Source organism: Triturus cristatus, chromosome 2_1 (genome assembly GCF_964204655.1).
Source record: "Triturus cristatus chromosome 2_1, aTriCri1.1, whole genome shotgun sequence".
In the NCBI taxonomy this organism is placed as follows: domain Eukaryota; kingdom Metazoa; phylum Chordata; class Amphibia; order Caudata; family Salamandridae; genus Triturus; species Triturus cristatus.
The window spans coordinates 120,770,819-120,786,206 of record NC_140581.1 but is presented as its reverse complement, the minus strand read 5'-3'; the positions used below and the strand labels follow the sequence as shown (position 1 = coordinate 120,786,206).

Below are 15,388 nucleotides of genomic sequence, written 5' to 3'. Positions count from 1 at the left end.
ACTTCCTTTGGATATAGATCGAATACAGCTTGTCACTTTCCAGTGCCCCATAGTGGAATTTGCATCTTCATGCAGTACATCACCAGAGCCTCCATGACACAAGACATGAGCAATGGCCTGACGTATGATTGCACCAACTGGAAGCAATTACACTTACTTTCAATGTGAATTCGCCTTGCTGTATGGTCATTTCAGATCTCCAGAGGGCAGGAGGGCTGCACAACTATTAACAAACCAAAAGATGATGTTTGCCAGGCTCAGCTGGTGAGGGTGTGCTGGCTGGGCACACAATGCAAGCACTGGAATATTTCATGGGTGCCCTTTCCGAACCTACAAGGGGCATTTGAATTGTCCAAGGGGCAGTGTGGGCCCTGGTAGGGTGGAGTGAATTGTCTTCTGAGCTTTCACAGCACTGGGTATTCAGACTCCTGGTCTTATCATTAAGGACACAGCTTCTGGATAAATGACCAAGTCTTACATCATTAATCTTCTCATCTGGGCCAACCCTTACACAGAGTTAGCCTCTTAAACTCAAACAATACTTGTGAGCAGTTAGGACAGCAGCGGATAATCATCAGCAGCGCTGATTTTTGGGAGATTTTAAAAGCCTGCAGTGGAGAAGAACAAAAACAGAGGGCCTCATTCACAAACTGCAATCTGAAGTACGCGAGTAATACCACAGTAGTATTACATTTTGTAATACCAAAATAGTATTTCTCAGGTACAAGAAAATGCTGTTCACTAACCTACTCACAGACACCTCCGATTCCACCTCTAACTTTTCCACACAGTGCACAGCTCTACGAACAGGTAGGTTTATGTTTTTGTAGTAAATGTGGGTGAGAAGGAAGTTGCTGCAAAATGGAAGTACTTACACACAAATGGGAGCCAGCTGTCAGAGAGGGAATAAAGAGGGGTTTAGAGAGGGAATATTCTCCAGCTCAGCCTTGGAGTGCGACGAACACCACACATGGCCAATCACAGGTTACTGTAACACACTGCCACAGATTGTAATGGAAGTAGGGAGTTAAACTAACACCCCATAGGTAGTATTGTTAACTAAACAAAACTGGCTCCAAAGTCTCTGGCACCTCCTCGTTCATGAGAAGGTGGCATACCAACTACGAGGAGATACAGCTGGTTAATATAATGTGGAACTCAGGGTTACGTTATCTAAATGAGGATAACCGAGGTCTCTACTGTCTGACAAGATTACAAGCTCTGGGTTTAGTGGACATTGGCCACGAGGCGCTAGAACACAGGGCAGTATGGCTGAAAAGGAAGAAGGGGTGGAACATGGTGTAACAGAACTCATACACTCAATGGCTTTCACTGGGGGTGGAGGGAAGGGCAAGAGGGCAGAGGGTCAGGTTGGGAAGGAATTTTTGGGGTATAAGTTAAGATGGGAAAGCCCGGTTGAAGTTCTGTATTTATTTTTCAAAAGGCAATAAAACTATTGAAACCTTAAATATATTTACATATTATCATTTAAGAGGTAGAAAGACATTATAATTTGCTTAATGTAGCTTTTTTGGGTGACAAACTAGGTCACAAGTAGTCAAGGACGGCACTTTACAACTAAACCAGGTCCACTATCAGAACACCAAGTAATCGTTCTAATTTAAGAAAGCGAATGAAATTTTGGTTGGGAGTTTGACTTTGGGTTGATAATTACCTTTCCAGACACCATTCCCTTGGTGATGGGACAAACTCCTCTGGCTTGATCCTGGGTAAGAAAAAAAAAAGAAAAGGAGATGTCTCACTGACACTGTTTGCAGCTCGTCACCTTCTTTAGATGTATCAAATACAGCTGGTCAATTTCTAATGCTCAGTAGAGAGATTGGCATTTTCATGCACTGTATCACCATAGCTCCAAGACACAAGATATTGAACAATGGTCTGGCACATAATTGAATCAAACTAGAAGTAATTACTCTTATGTGCAATGTGAAATCCCCTTGCTATATCACCATTTCAGACCTCTAGAGGGCAGGAGGGCTGTGCAACTATTAACAAACCAAAGGAAGGAATGTGCCAGGCTCCGCTGGTGAGGGTGAGCTGGCTGGGCACGCTATGCAAGCACTGGAATATTTCACAAATGCCCTTTACAAATCTACATTGGGCAGTTGGGTTGTCCAAGGGGCAGTGTGGTCCCTTGCAGGGCGGAGGGTATTGTCTTCTGAGCTTTGACAGCCTTGGGTGATCACACTCCTGGTCTTATCAATAAGGTCACAGCTTCTGAATAAATGGCCCGTTCTTACATCACTAACCTTCTTATCAGGGCCGGGCCTTACATCGCTTTAGCCTCTTCAAGTCAACAATTACCTGCAAGCAGAGAGGACAGCGGCAGATGCAGCGCTGATTTATGGGAGATTTTAAAAGTCTGCAACGGAGAAGGGCTAAAACAAGGGTTTCATTCACAAACTGCAATTTGAAGTGTGTGAGGAATACCCCAGTTCTATTACATTTTGTAGCATGTGAGTAATACTACAGTAGTATTACATTTTGTAGTATGTGAGTAATGTACAGTAGTATTTCATTTTGTAGTATATAATACCACAGTAGTATTACATTTTGTAGTGAGTTAGTAATACAACAGTAGTATTACTCTTGTACTACAAACTTCTATGCACTAACCTACCCGCGGACACCTTCACCGCTGCGACTACTACCTTTTCTGTGCTGAGCTCTCTGGAGATGTCGGTCTATGTTTTTGTAGCAAATGGTGGTGAAACAAGGGGAGTAGCTGCAAAAAGGGTGATTACTTACAGATACATGGGAGCGGCTGTACGAGAGGGACTAAAGAGGGTTTTAGGGAGGGATGAAAATTCAAATATTGTTACTACAGCCAAAGATATCACAAAACAGTAATAAATATACTCCACCTGAGCCTTGGAGTACGCCCAACACCACACATGACCACTCACAGGTCACTGCAACACACTGTCATAGAATGTAATGGAAGTTAAAATAAAACCCCACAGGAAGTAATCTTAGCTAAAGCAATGTGGGTGAAACGTCTCTGGCACCTCCTCGCTCATGAGAAGGTGGCATACCAAGTAAGAGGAGACGTAACTAGTTAACAAAATGTGGTACCCAGTTTTATGTTATCTAAATGAGGATAACCGAGCTTCTACTGTCCTACGAGCTTACGCGCTCAGGGTTTATTGGACATTGGCCACTCGGCGCTAGTACAGAGGGCAATATGTCTGAAAAGGAAGAGATGGTGGAGTTGGTCTAACGGGAGTCATGCACTCAATGACTGTCACTTGGGTGAGGGAAGGGCAAGAGGGTGAAAGTAAATGCCTGTCTGAAGTTCTTTAATTATTTTTTAAAACACAATAAAAGCTATTGAAAACTTAAATAGGTTTACATAAAACATATTAACATTTAAGGCAAAGAAAGAGCGTGCAATTTGCTAAAAATAGCATGTTTTGTAATAAACTAGGTCACAAGTGTTTAAGGAGTGGACAGCACTTTAACGACTAAACCAGGTGCACTGTCAGAATACCAAACGATCTGTCCACTATAGAAAGGTAAAAGTGTTGTGGTCGAGAGTGTAGCTCCGGGTAAATAATTAACTTTCCAGCCGCCATTCCCTTGGAGCTTGTCACTTCCTTTAGATATAGATGGAATACAGTTGGTCACTTTCCACTGCTCAGAAGTAGGATTTGCATCTCCATGCTGTATATCATCAGAGCTCCAGGACACAAATATTGAACAATGGCCTGACATATGATTGCACCAACTGGATGCAATCACACTTACCTGAAATGCGAATTCCCCTTGCAGTATGGTCATTACAGATCTCTGGAGGGCTGCGCAACTATTAACAAACTCAAAGGTGGAATGTGCCAGGCTATGCTGGTGAGGATGAGCTGGCTGGCCACACCATGCATGCACTTGAATGTTTCAAGCGTGCCCTTTACAAACCTACAAGGGGCAGTTGGGTTGTCCAAGGGGCAGTTGGGTTGTCCAAGGGGCAGTGTGGGCCCCCGGCGGGGCAGAGGGTATTGTCTTCTGAGCTTTACAGTCTTTGGTCATTAGACTCCTGGTCTAATTATTAAGGTCACTGCTTCTGAATTTACCAGTTACCAAGTCTTACATCAATAATCTTTTCATCTGGGCCTTACACCGCTTTAGCCTCTTAAAGTCAAGGATACTTGTAACCAGTGAGGACAGAAGCAGATGCAGTATAATCATCAGCAGCACTGATTTTTGGGAGATTTTAAAAGTCTGAAACTGAGAAGTGCTGAAACAGAGGGCTTAATTTACAAACTGCGTTTTGTAGTATGTGAGTATTACCACAGTACTATTACATTTTGTAGTGCATAAGTAATACAACAGTAGTATTACTAATGTACTAAAAAATGTTATGCACTAACCTACTCGCGGACACCTTTGCGTCTGCCACTACTACCTTTTCTGTGCAGAGTTCTCCACCACATCTGCAGAGGTCTCCGGACATGTAGGTCTATGTTTTTGTAGTAAATGTGGACGAAACAAGAGGAGTAGCTGCAAAATGCGGAATAATTGCACATAAATGAGCGTGGGTTGCAGGAGAGAAAATAAAGAGGGGTTTAGGGAGGGATATGTAAATGCAAACAATATTACTACATCCAAAAAGGCCCCAAACCAGAAATAAGTATACTGCATTTCAACCATAGAGTACATTCAACACCACACATGACAACTCACTGGTTAATGCAACACACCCCCATAGTATTTAATGGTACAAGAGAGTTAAAGTAACACTCCATAGGAAATAATGTAAACTAAACAAAACTGGCTTCAATGTCTCTGCACCTCCTTGCTCATGGAAAGGTGGCATACAAACTGAGCGGAGACTCAAGTTATTAAAAAAAATTGTGGGCCCACGGCACTGGAATAGCTTGCCTCTCAACCCCATTGAGCGAAGCGCACTCTTCAAGATGTTGTGTCTCCCCTGCTACTTGAACGTCCTGGTGAACTTTGCGTCCACGACCTACAGACTTACAACATTTACATGGGCCAGTAAGCGCCACAGAGTGGCATTCAACTTGGCATGAAAATCACCCTCTGATGGGGGCTTGGGGTGCCCATAAATGTGGAATGGTCGCACTCCTAAGTATAACCAATGTCAACTTGAATTATTCAAAAATAATATTGCTTAGGTGCTAGTGAGTGCCACCTCCTGATCCACTGAGGTGTGAACAATAGTCAAGTAGAAGCGCCCTCCTACAGGGAAAGGACGAACTCACATAAGCAACATAGTGTCAACATAGTGTGCTTATGTGAGTTCGTCCTTTCCCTGTAGGAGGGCGCTTCTACTTGGCTTGGGGTGCACAACATCTATGTGTTCTACCTGGATGCACAGCTGGTGTCCATCAATGATTGGTTTACCGGAGGTTGGGATGATAGTGCCTACCGCTTTAAACTCTACTTAGTGCGCTTTGAGGGGCTCCTTGGCCTACTGTATCGAGGCCAATTGCCCCAGTGACGCCATCATGTACTCGAGTGGCGGAGCAATGCTGGAGAGCAGCTTTGCGCCTTATCAGTTGAGATTGCCGCTTTGCGAGATTGACCCTGCTCCCATGTCAGGGCACGTGGCTTCAGCAGCTTTCCAAACTTGAGGTCTTTACCCAGTGGAACCGAATAGGAATTACATAACTAGGGGTTATTTACAAAGGGAATAATTTGCTGTCCTTTCAGGAATTTAAGGATCAGTACATTCTGGCTAACACACAGTTTTCCCACTTTCTTCAGTTGAGGCATGCCCTGCGGCCGCACCTTTCCCCGGATACCCATCTCCCTGAGTATAGCCTCCTCGAGGCCAGGCTTCCAATGGGATGCCTGGGGAAGGGAGCAATACCGGCGATCTACCGCTCCCTGATTATCCTTGTCCCTTATGGCTTTGATTACCTTTGACAGAGATGGGTGGGCTGGGTGGTCAAGCATAGTGATAATGACTGGAGAGAGGCATGCCTGTCCCGAGGGAATTGGCGATATCCTAATGCCTATGTATGATCCAGGTGAATTATCTGCATGTGACTTATCTATCCCATATCGCATGCAACGTACGATCTTTACTGCCCAGGCTGCATGCACATTGTTATTGTTATTGACATTTCTAGAGCGATAATGCTACCTGAAGGTGTCCTGGCGCTGTACGAAGTCCTGCCGAAGACTACAGGTGGAAGAAATAACACTGATATTAATTACCAGCGTAATTGCTGTTGCAGATAGTCTGACCCGGTTCCATGAAGGGCTTTGAAGACCAAGCATAATGCTTTGAATCGGGTGCCCTTCCTAACTGGCAGCCAGTGGAGTATTTTTTATCTCAGCCGAGATAGAGGCGTGTTTAGGTGTGCCAGTCAGGAATCTCGCCGCCGCATTCTGCAGACCCTTTAATGCGCACTCACTGCTGCTGACTTTTTTCATGTGCTATGGGACTCCCTGGCACTATGATCCTTTTGGGATGGGGTGAGCCAGGGGATTTAGACGTTTCTGGGATGCCCAATTGATTTGGGCCCCCAGACTGCACTGCTGGGGCCTGTGGAGAAGTTAGGGGGTCCACGCTCTGAAAGGATCTTTATTGGGGTGCATGCATTGTAGTCAAAAGGGACGTTGCCCACCTGTGGAGGCAACCTACACTCCCTCGATCCAGCTGTGGTGCAGATGATTGATAAGTGTACGCAGCAAGAAAAAGTAGATCTATAAAGCGCGTGGATGTCCTCATAAGCATGATAAAATAAGGGGGAAGTGGTGGTCTTTCTAAGGATTATCATCATGAAGGGACAGGCTTCCGCCGAGATTGTATCATTTATTGTTGTGACTCTGAATGCTCAGCTCTTACTAATTGTAATGTTGGATGGTGCTTGCTGCATAAACAATATAAAGTTGGTACTAAAACCGTGGGACCGAGTGTTACATTATCGAAATAAGGATAATAGAGTTCTCTACTGTCCTACAAATGTACAAGCTCTGAAAGCATTATCACAGAGGGCAATATGAATGAATAGGAAGAGGAGGTGGAACTTGGTCTAACGGAACTCTTGCACTCAATGACTGTCACAGGAGGTGGGGGAAGGGCAAGAGGGCAGAGGGTCAGTTTGGCAAGGAATTAGTTGGATATACCTTAAGACGGGGAAGCCGTCTGAAGTTCTGGACTTATTTTTCAAAACACAATAAAAACTACTCAAATCTTACATATATATTTAGATTTAAGACATAGAAAGACAATATAGTTTGCTAAATGTAACATTTGTGTTGTGATAAACTAGGTCACATGTAGTCAAGGACAGCATTTTACTAGTAAACCAGGTCCACAATCAGAACACCAAGTGATCTTTCTAATATAAGAAGGATAATGGTGTTCTGGTTGGGATTGTGACATTGGATTGATAATTACCTCTCCAGCCACCATTCCCTTGTTGATGGTACAAACTCTTGCTTGATCCTGGGTAAGAAAAATAAAGAAATGGAGATGTCTGACTTGCCTTCTTTCAGCTTTTCACTTCATTTGTCTATAGGTTGAATACAGCTGGCAAATGTCCAGTGCTCAGTAGTGAGGTTTGCATCTTCATGCAGTATCACCAGAGCTCCAGGACACAACACATTGAACAATGGTCTGGCATATAGTTGAATCAATTTTTAAGTAATTACACTTACCTACAATGCAAATTCCCCTTGCTGCATGGCTATTTCAGATCTCTAAAGGGCAGGAGGGCTGTGCAACTATTAACAAACCAAAAGATGGAAAGTTCCAAGCTCTGCTGGTGAGGGTGAGCTGGCTGGGCACACTACGCAGCACTAAAATGTTTTACGCGTACCCTTTCCAAACCTGCATTTGGGTTGTCCAAGGGACAATGTGGTCTCAGGCAGGGCACAAGGTATTGTCTTCTGAGCTTTGACAGCCTTGGGTGATCAGCCTCCTGGGACCACAGTACACATGCAGCGCATTTTCCTTCATTGTTCTGGGCGCAACAATATGCTGCATTATGGGGAATGGGCTTCTCCCAGGGCGGCGGCGACCTCGTGCTGCCCTGGGTGTAGTGCATTCATGTGACATACGGAGCGGTTGCTTTACAGCCGCTCCGTGTTTCACTGTGCAGGCGGCAACCCGCCTACACTTTTAAAGAGAAATAGAGATGCCCTTGCAGGAGGGTCCTGTCAATCACTGGATGTTAGACCTGTCAGCCCTTTGGGTGGTCCCTCCTCATCATTATTTATTTTGTCCCACTTTTGCCTCAAACCCTGTTAGTATTTTTCCTTTTTGGGAACCACCAGACTTTTTAGTGTTGATGCAGGGTCAGGGAGCCATTTTCCCTACCCCTGGAACTTCTGTCCGAGGGCCTGAGATACAAAATGGTGGCCACCCACTGTCACCTGTGACATCACTGGAACCTACTAGTACCTTCCAGAACATTCTAGAACCCTGTGACAGTGTGAGGCAGTTTGGAATGTTGGGAAGCCAGCTCAGAGTTGGCAGTTGGAGTTGGCAGTTGGCACCTGACTGGTGAAGAGAGAGGAGCACAGAACTGAAGGAGGAAGGAGTGAGGCAGCAGGGGTGGAAACTTGTGCCTGGAGTGGGGTCCAGAAACCTACCCTTGATACTAGTCCCTGCTGACTGAGCCCAGCCTGGAGCCCTGTGTGGGAGAAAGCAAGAAAAACCATCTTAAGGACCTGGACAGCCGGAACAGGCCTTAAAAGTAAAGAACAGCAAGTTCCTGACCTGGTTACTGGTAACTTCCTGAAGTCCGACGTCGAGAAGCCTGGAGACCTGGAGCCCGAGGTGGAGAAGCGGCGCTGACTGGAAAGCAGACGTCGTACCCGGAGCCGCCAGAGGTCGAGAGAGGGCGCCGACGGAGGTCGTGGAGACACCAGAGGTCGAGGAGGAAGTCACCTGAGGTCGAGTGTGCGGCGTCGACGGGGGAGTGAAGTCCGCCCTCCGGAGTCGCCGGAGACCGAGGTGAAGCGTGCCGGAGGTCGGGAGTGGAGATCGCACTCCGGAGTCGCCGGAACCTGAAGAGAATCGTGCCGGAGGTCGGGAGTGGAGGTCGCACTCCGGAGTCGCCGGAACCTGAAGAGAATCGTGCCGGAGGTCGGGAGTGGAGGTCGCACTCCGGAGTCGCCGGAACCTGAGGAAAGGAGCACCGGAGGTCGGGAGTGGAGATCGCACTCCGGAGCCGCCGGAAGTCGACATCGAGCCAAGACCGCCCGACGTCATCGAACCGGAGCCGACATCGAACCGAGGCCGCCGACATCGAACCGGAACCGCCTCCCAGCGTCGACCAGAACTGTCATTAAGCCGAGGCCGCCGACATCGAACCGGAACCGCCTCACGGCGTCGACACGACTCCAGCGGCGTCGGAACTTCATAAAAAGGGCAGTAAGTGGAATAGAGGGCGCCTAAGGCCCTGTGGTGCCCTAAGAGACCATCCTAGGGGCTAGAGAGGTGCTGGAACCAGCTTGATAGTGCCAGGGGTGAGCTGAGACTAATACAGAGGGGTTGTGTAGTGTGGGAGAGCCAGATCTCTAGATTCCCCCTTGATCTACCTCAGTTTAGGCCTCAGCCTTGTCCAAGCCAAGTAGTACACCCCTCAGGTCATCCAAAACTCTACAAGCTGGGATTGGGCCAAATCATCCCATAGTACCTCAGGAATGTGAACTGATTTTCAAGTGTCACTGTTGGCTTTTATAATTTATTGAGAGCACTGTATTTATTGTATTCATCCTATTTGTCGCACAGTATTTATTGTTTCACAGTATTTATTGTCGCACAGTATTTATTGTCTCGCAGTATTTATTACCTCATAATATTTAATTGCCTTTTATGTAATGCACTTATATTTATGCCTTGAATATTTATGATCTACCTTATTTATTGAATCGTTGAAGTATTATTTATTTGACTTACCCTTCCCCAGGAAAAGCCTTGTGTACTGTGATTGTATTATTATTTATTTAATCAGCAACTAAGAGAAAACAAGATAAACACAGATATATTTTCAGTATAATTTTTAAGGTGTAGTGTCGTTTTTGGAACGGATGCACGCATGGTTATTGTGTGGGTATGACGTATGCTTAGCACGGTGCCTGACCCCTGACCACTCGAGCCAAGCTACCACAGTGTATGTCTGGGAGAACACCACCACCCTTCCGGTGTGGGAGTGTTTTTCTAACATAATTGGTGTTCAGCGGTGGGATAGAGCTGTGCCTACGTATACTCGACAATAACTGTGGGTAGTCCATAGGCCTACACCGGGAGTTTTCTCCAAGCGGACTTCCTAATTGTGAGTTTTTGTTTTTTCCAAATTTACTCTGGTGGTGGGAGGAGGTATTATAAAAGGTACCCCCCTGCATAGCTTCTGTAAACACCTGTCTTCTTTATTCTGAGTGAGCAAAATGGAGTTTGTGTTAGAAGATGTGGAAACTTATACTGTGGCCCAACTCAGAGGGTTCTGTCAGCGAGAGGGGGTGTACTGTCCCCCAGGTGCCAAGAAGGCTGAACTCCAGACCAGCTTGAGGGCTTGGGGGGAGGCACGACGGGAGAGAAAGGCTGAGCAGGAGGACAGGGATGGAGAGCCTGACAGTGAGGGGGCTGGGTTGTACCAACCTGAGGTGGAGAACCTGTTAGCGGGGCCTAAAACTCTTTCCAGGAAGGGCAGCACTGTCTCTAGCGGGGGCTTATCTGAAGCGGAGTTAATTGACCGGAGGGAGAAAAGACAGCTCACATGGAAGTTAGCGGAGCTGGAGAAAGAAAAGGAGGAACGGAGGATGGCTCACGAGTTGAGACTCAAGGAGATGGATCTCCAGATCTTACGAGTCGGGGCACAAACTGTTCCTAATGGTGGCAGCAAAGACCGAGAGAACACCAGGGAACCCAAACCCTATCTGCCGAAAGACATAGTAGCTAGCTATAGTGCAGGGGATGATATTGCCAAGTGGCTAGCGGCCTATGAGGTCTCTTTAAGGGCCCATCGGGTTCCAGAGAAGTACTGGGCAGGGGGATTGTACAAGTACATGCCTCCAGCTGGTAGGGATGCCTTATTGGCCCTAGAGCAGGATGAGCAGACCCACTACCCCACCATGAAAGTGGCGCTCGTAAGAAAGTTTGGACTAACACCCGAGAAATACAGACAGAAGTTCCGGGGTAGCCACAAACTGGGCACACAGAATTGGGTGGATTTCCTGGACTATGCGAAGAAGGCATTAGAGGGTTGGATTCAGGGCAGTGAGGTGAGGGACTACGAGGGGTTGTTTGATTTAATGTTGAAGGAACACCTGCTCGAAAAATGTTTCCCTGAACTGCGTCAACACCTGGTGGATAGCAAGCTGACCAATCCCCGGAAGCTTGCTGAGGAGGCGGACATTTGGGCTAGTACCCGGGTGTCCACAAGGGGGACTGGAGGGGATACTCAAAAGGCCGGACAGGGCGCCCCCCAGAAGAAAGAGGGAGGGGAAAAGAAAAAGGAGTTCTCTAAAGGCCCCCAAAATAGTTTCCCAGGGAAGGGAACAGGATTCACCCCTAGGGCTAACCCACCCAGAAACCCTAATCCTGGCCAGAGTCAGCAGTCAAGGGTTGTCCATTGCTTCGAGTGCGGTGGTATTGGACACTATAAGGGAGATGCGAAGTGCCCGAAAAGACCACCCCCTCCCATTGGAGGAAAGGCCCCCGGAGTAGCTAGTGTAGTGCTCGGGGAGGAGATGCCTTTAATTAAGGGAAGGGAGTGGGCGGGTGTCACTTTAGTGTCCCTGGGAGAACGGGAGATGGTTCCTAAGATCCAGGTGCCCGCAAATACCGTAAAGTATGGGCAGTGGGTCACCATCAACGGCCAAAGAGGGGAGGCTCTGAGAGACACAGGAGCCAGTATGACTATGGTACGTAGCCAACTGGTGTCTCCAGAGCAGGTAATTCCCGATGTACTCCACCCAGCCGCGATGGTTGACGGCAGAACAGGCCACTATCCGGTGGCCGAGGTTCCCTTTGAATGGGAGGGGGTTGCAGGTTCACTTCGAGTTGCCGTAAGCCCTGCCGTGCCAGTCGATTGTCTGCTGGGGAATGACATGGAGCACAATGCTTGGAAGGAGGTGGAATACCGGACTCATGCTGAGATGCTGGATACACCTGACTGGGCCTGTGTCAGCACAAGGTCCGCGACTACCCGGAGAGGGAGTTCGTTTCGGCTGGAGCCTGGAACAAAGGCCCAGCCAGCTGCCGACCAAGGGAAGAACCGGGGACAGGAGGAGCCTGCCTCGGCATCCGCGCCCCGTGTGACGGATAGGCCACCGGAGGTGGTGGACCAGGAGTCCGCGGTGGGGGATGTTACCAAACTGGAGGACCTACCCATCCCGGCCGAGTGGCACGTGGAGGGAGGGCCGACCAGGGAGGAATTCTGCAAGGGCCAGAGGGAGTGCCCTACCCTTGAGGGACTGAGGCGACAGGCCGAGGCCCAGGCAGCAGGGAACGTTGAGGGGAACTACAACGTTTACTGGGAGGATGGCCTCCTCTACAGTGAACCCAAGGCACCCCTACATGGATCGTCACGAGCCTTAGTAGTCCCTCAACGTTATCGAGCCTTCCTACTGGAGTTGGCTCACGAGATCCCCTTGGCAGGACACCTGGGGCAAGACAAGACCTTCGCCCGTCTTGTCCCACACTTTTATTGGCCTCAAATGAAAGTGTCGTCCGACACATACTGCCGGACATGTGTGTCTTGCCAAGCCAGTGGGAAAACGGGGGTGAAGCTGAAAGCTCCCCTGGAACCACTTCCTGTCGTTAGCACCCCCTTTGAAAGGGTGGGCATCGACATTGTGGGTCCATTAGATCCGCCTACTACAGCTGGTCACAGGTTTATCCTGGTTTTGGTGGATCATGCCACACGGTACCCAGAGGCTATACCTCTGAGGACCATTACAGCACCTGTTGTGGCTAGGGCCCTGATGGGAATCTTTACCCGAGTGGGTTTTCCCAAGGAAGTTGTGTCCGACAGGGGGACCAACTTCATGTCAGCGTACATGCGGGCGATGTGGAAGGAGTGTGGAGTGACATACCGGTTCACAACTCCTTACCACCCCCAGACCAATGGTCTGGTGGAGAGGTTCAACAAAACCTTGAAAGGCATGATCAGAAGTCTGCCTGAAAGCCTGCGGAGGAAATGGGACGTCCTCCTACCCTGTCTACTCTTCTCTTACAGGGAAGTGCCACAGAAGGGAGTGAGCTTCAGCCCCTTCGAGCTTTTGTATGGGCACCCTGTGCGTGGACCTCTCAGCCTGGTGAGAGACGGATGGGAAAGAACTCCCAGAAAGCTTCCCCAGGATGTGGTGAGCTACATGCTGGCCTTCCGGAGCCAAATGGCTAAGTTGTGGAAGCAAGCTTCTGACAACTTGGAAGCCAGCCAAGCAGTAATGAAGGCGTGGTATGACCACAACGCTCACCCGGTGGAGTTGGAGCCTGGCCAGAAGGTGTGGGTGATCGAACCAGGAGAGCTTAGCGCCCTCCAGGATCGCTGGTCAGGACCCTTTGAGGTGTTGGAGAAGAAGGGTAAGGCTACCTACTTGGTGGACCTGAAGACCCCTCGTCAGCCCCTACGGGTGCTGCATGCCAACCGCCTCAAACCCCACCATGAGAGGCCCGAAGTCATATTGTTAATGGTGACTGACGGAGCAGAGGACGTGGAAAGCGAGCCTCTCCCCGACTTATTTGCGTCTCAAGAGAAGGATGGGTCGGTGGAGGGAGTGATTCTCTCCCCATCTCTAACTCCTGAACAGCAGGAGGACTGCCGCCAGGTCCTGGGACAGTACTCTTCGTTGTTCTCCCTTGTTCCGGGTAGGACTCACCTGTGCGTCCATGACGTGGACACAGGAGACAGCCCACCTGTGAAGTCCAAGATCTACCGGATGTCAGACAAGGTGAAGGCCAGCATTAACAGTGAAGTCACTAAGATGCTGGAGCTAGGAGTGATCGAACCTTCCAGCAGCCCCTGGTCCAGTCCGGTGGTGTTAGTACCAAAAGCCGCACCACCGGGTGGCCAACCGGAACTGAGGTTCTGTGTGGACTACCGGGGACTGAATTCAGTAACCAAAACTGATGCTCATCCGATCCCTAGGGCGGATGAATTGATTGACCGGCTGGGAGCTGCCCAATATCTAAGTACCTTTTACCTTACTTCGGGGTACTGGCAGATCTCTCTGACTGATGGAGCAAGGGAAAGGTCAGCCTTCTCCACACCCAAGGGTCACTACCAGTTCTGTGTGATGCCCTTTGGGCTCAAGAACGCCCCTGCCACGTTTCAGCGTCTGGTGAACCAGATCCTCACCGGAATGGAGAGTTTCTCTGCTGCTTATCTGGATGACATAGCCGTCTTCAGTAACAGCTGGGAGGATCACTTGTGTCACCTGCAAGCTGTTCTTCAGGCTCTGAGACAAGCTGGATTAACGATCAAGGCCAGCAAGTGCCAGATCGGGCAGGGGTCGGTAGTGTACCTTGGACACTTGGTGGGTAGGGGAGCGGTGCAACCCCTCCAGGCGAAGATCGAGGCCATCATGGCCTGGGAACCCCCCAAGACTCAGACTGAGGTCCGAGCATTTTTGGGCCTCACCGGATACTACCGCCGCTTCGTGAAGGGTTACGGTACCATCGTGGCCCCCCTCACGGAGCTTACGTCCAAGAAGCAACCTCGACGGGTAGTCTGGACGGAGGCTTGTCAGCAGGCCTTTGTGAAGCTGAAGCAAGCCATGTGCGAGGCCCCAGTCCTACGGGCCCCAGATTTTTCCAAGGAGTTCATTGTCCAGACGGATGCATCGGAACATGGCATTGGGGCAGTATTATCGCAACTCAATGAAGAGGGTCTGGATCAACCCGTGGTCTTCCCATCCCGGAGACTACTTCCCAGGGAACAGAAGTGGAGTGCAATAGAGCGTGAAGCCTTTGCAGTGGTATGGGCTCTGAAGAAGTTGCGGCCATACCTGTTTGGCTCGCACTTCCTGGTTCAGACCGACCACAGACCCCTTCGTTGGCTGATGCAGATGAAGGGGGAGAATCCCAAGTTGTTGAGGTGGTCTATCTCCCTACAGGGAATGGACTTTCAGGTGGAACATCGGCCTGGAGTGGACCACGCCAATGCAGACGGTCTCTCAAGGTATTTCCGCCTTAGTGATGAGAACTCCCAAGGGGTTGGGTAGCTCTCCCCACTTTCAGCTGGGGGGGACGCGTGTTAGACCTGTCAGCCCTTTGGGTGGTCCCTCCTCATCATTATTTATTTTGTCCCACTTTTGCCTCAAACCCTGTTAGTATTTTTCCTTTTTGGGAACCACCAGACTTTTTAGTGTTGATGCAGGGTCAGGGAGCCATTTTCCCTACCCCTGGAACTTCTGTCTGAGGGCCTGAGATACAAAATGGTGGCCA

The 15,388-nt window shown here is 49.0% G+C and overlaps 1 protein-coding gene across 4 annotated transcripts in view; it reads right to left on the bottom strand.

Moving 5' to 3' along the window:
• LOC146863860 (uncharacterized) overlaps positions 1-15,388 on the bottom strand; it is a 661,357-nt gene that overhangs the window by 325,705 nt on the left and 320,264 nt on the right. For all 4 annotated transcript variants that reach the window (XR_014969566.1, XM_085628573.1, XM_085628574.1 and 1 more), the window contains 2 exons: positions 7,391-7,438; positions 1,676-1,726 (listed from right to left, as the gene is read on the bottom strand). Coding sequence is in view for 3 of the 4 variants with exons in the window: in XM_085628573.1 (XP_085484699.1) it covers positions 1,676-1,726; positions 7,391-7,438 (99 nt within the window). In the remaining variant the exon portion in view is untranslated. The remainder of the gene's footprint in view (positions 1-1,675; positions 1,727-7,390; positions 7,439-15,388) is intronic.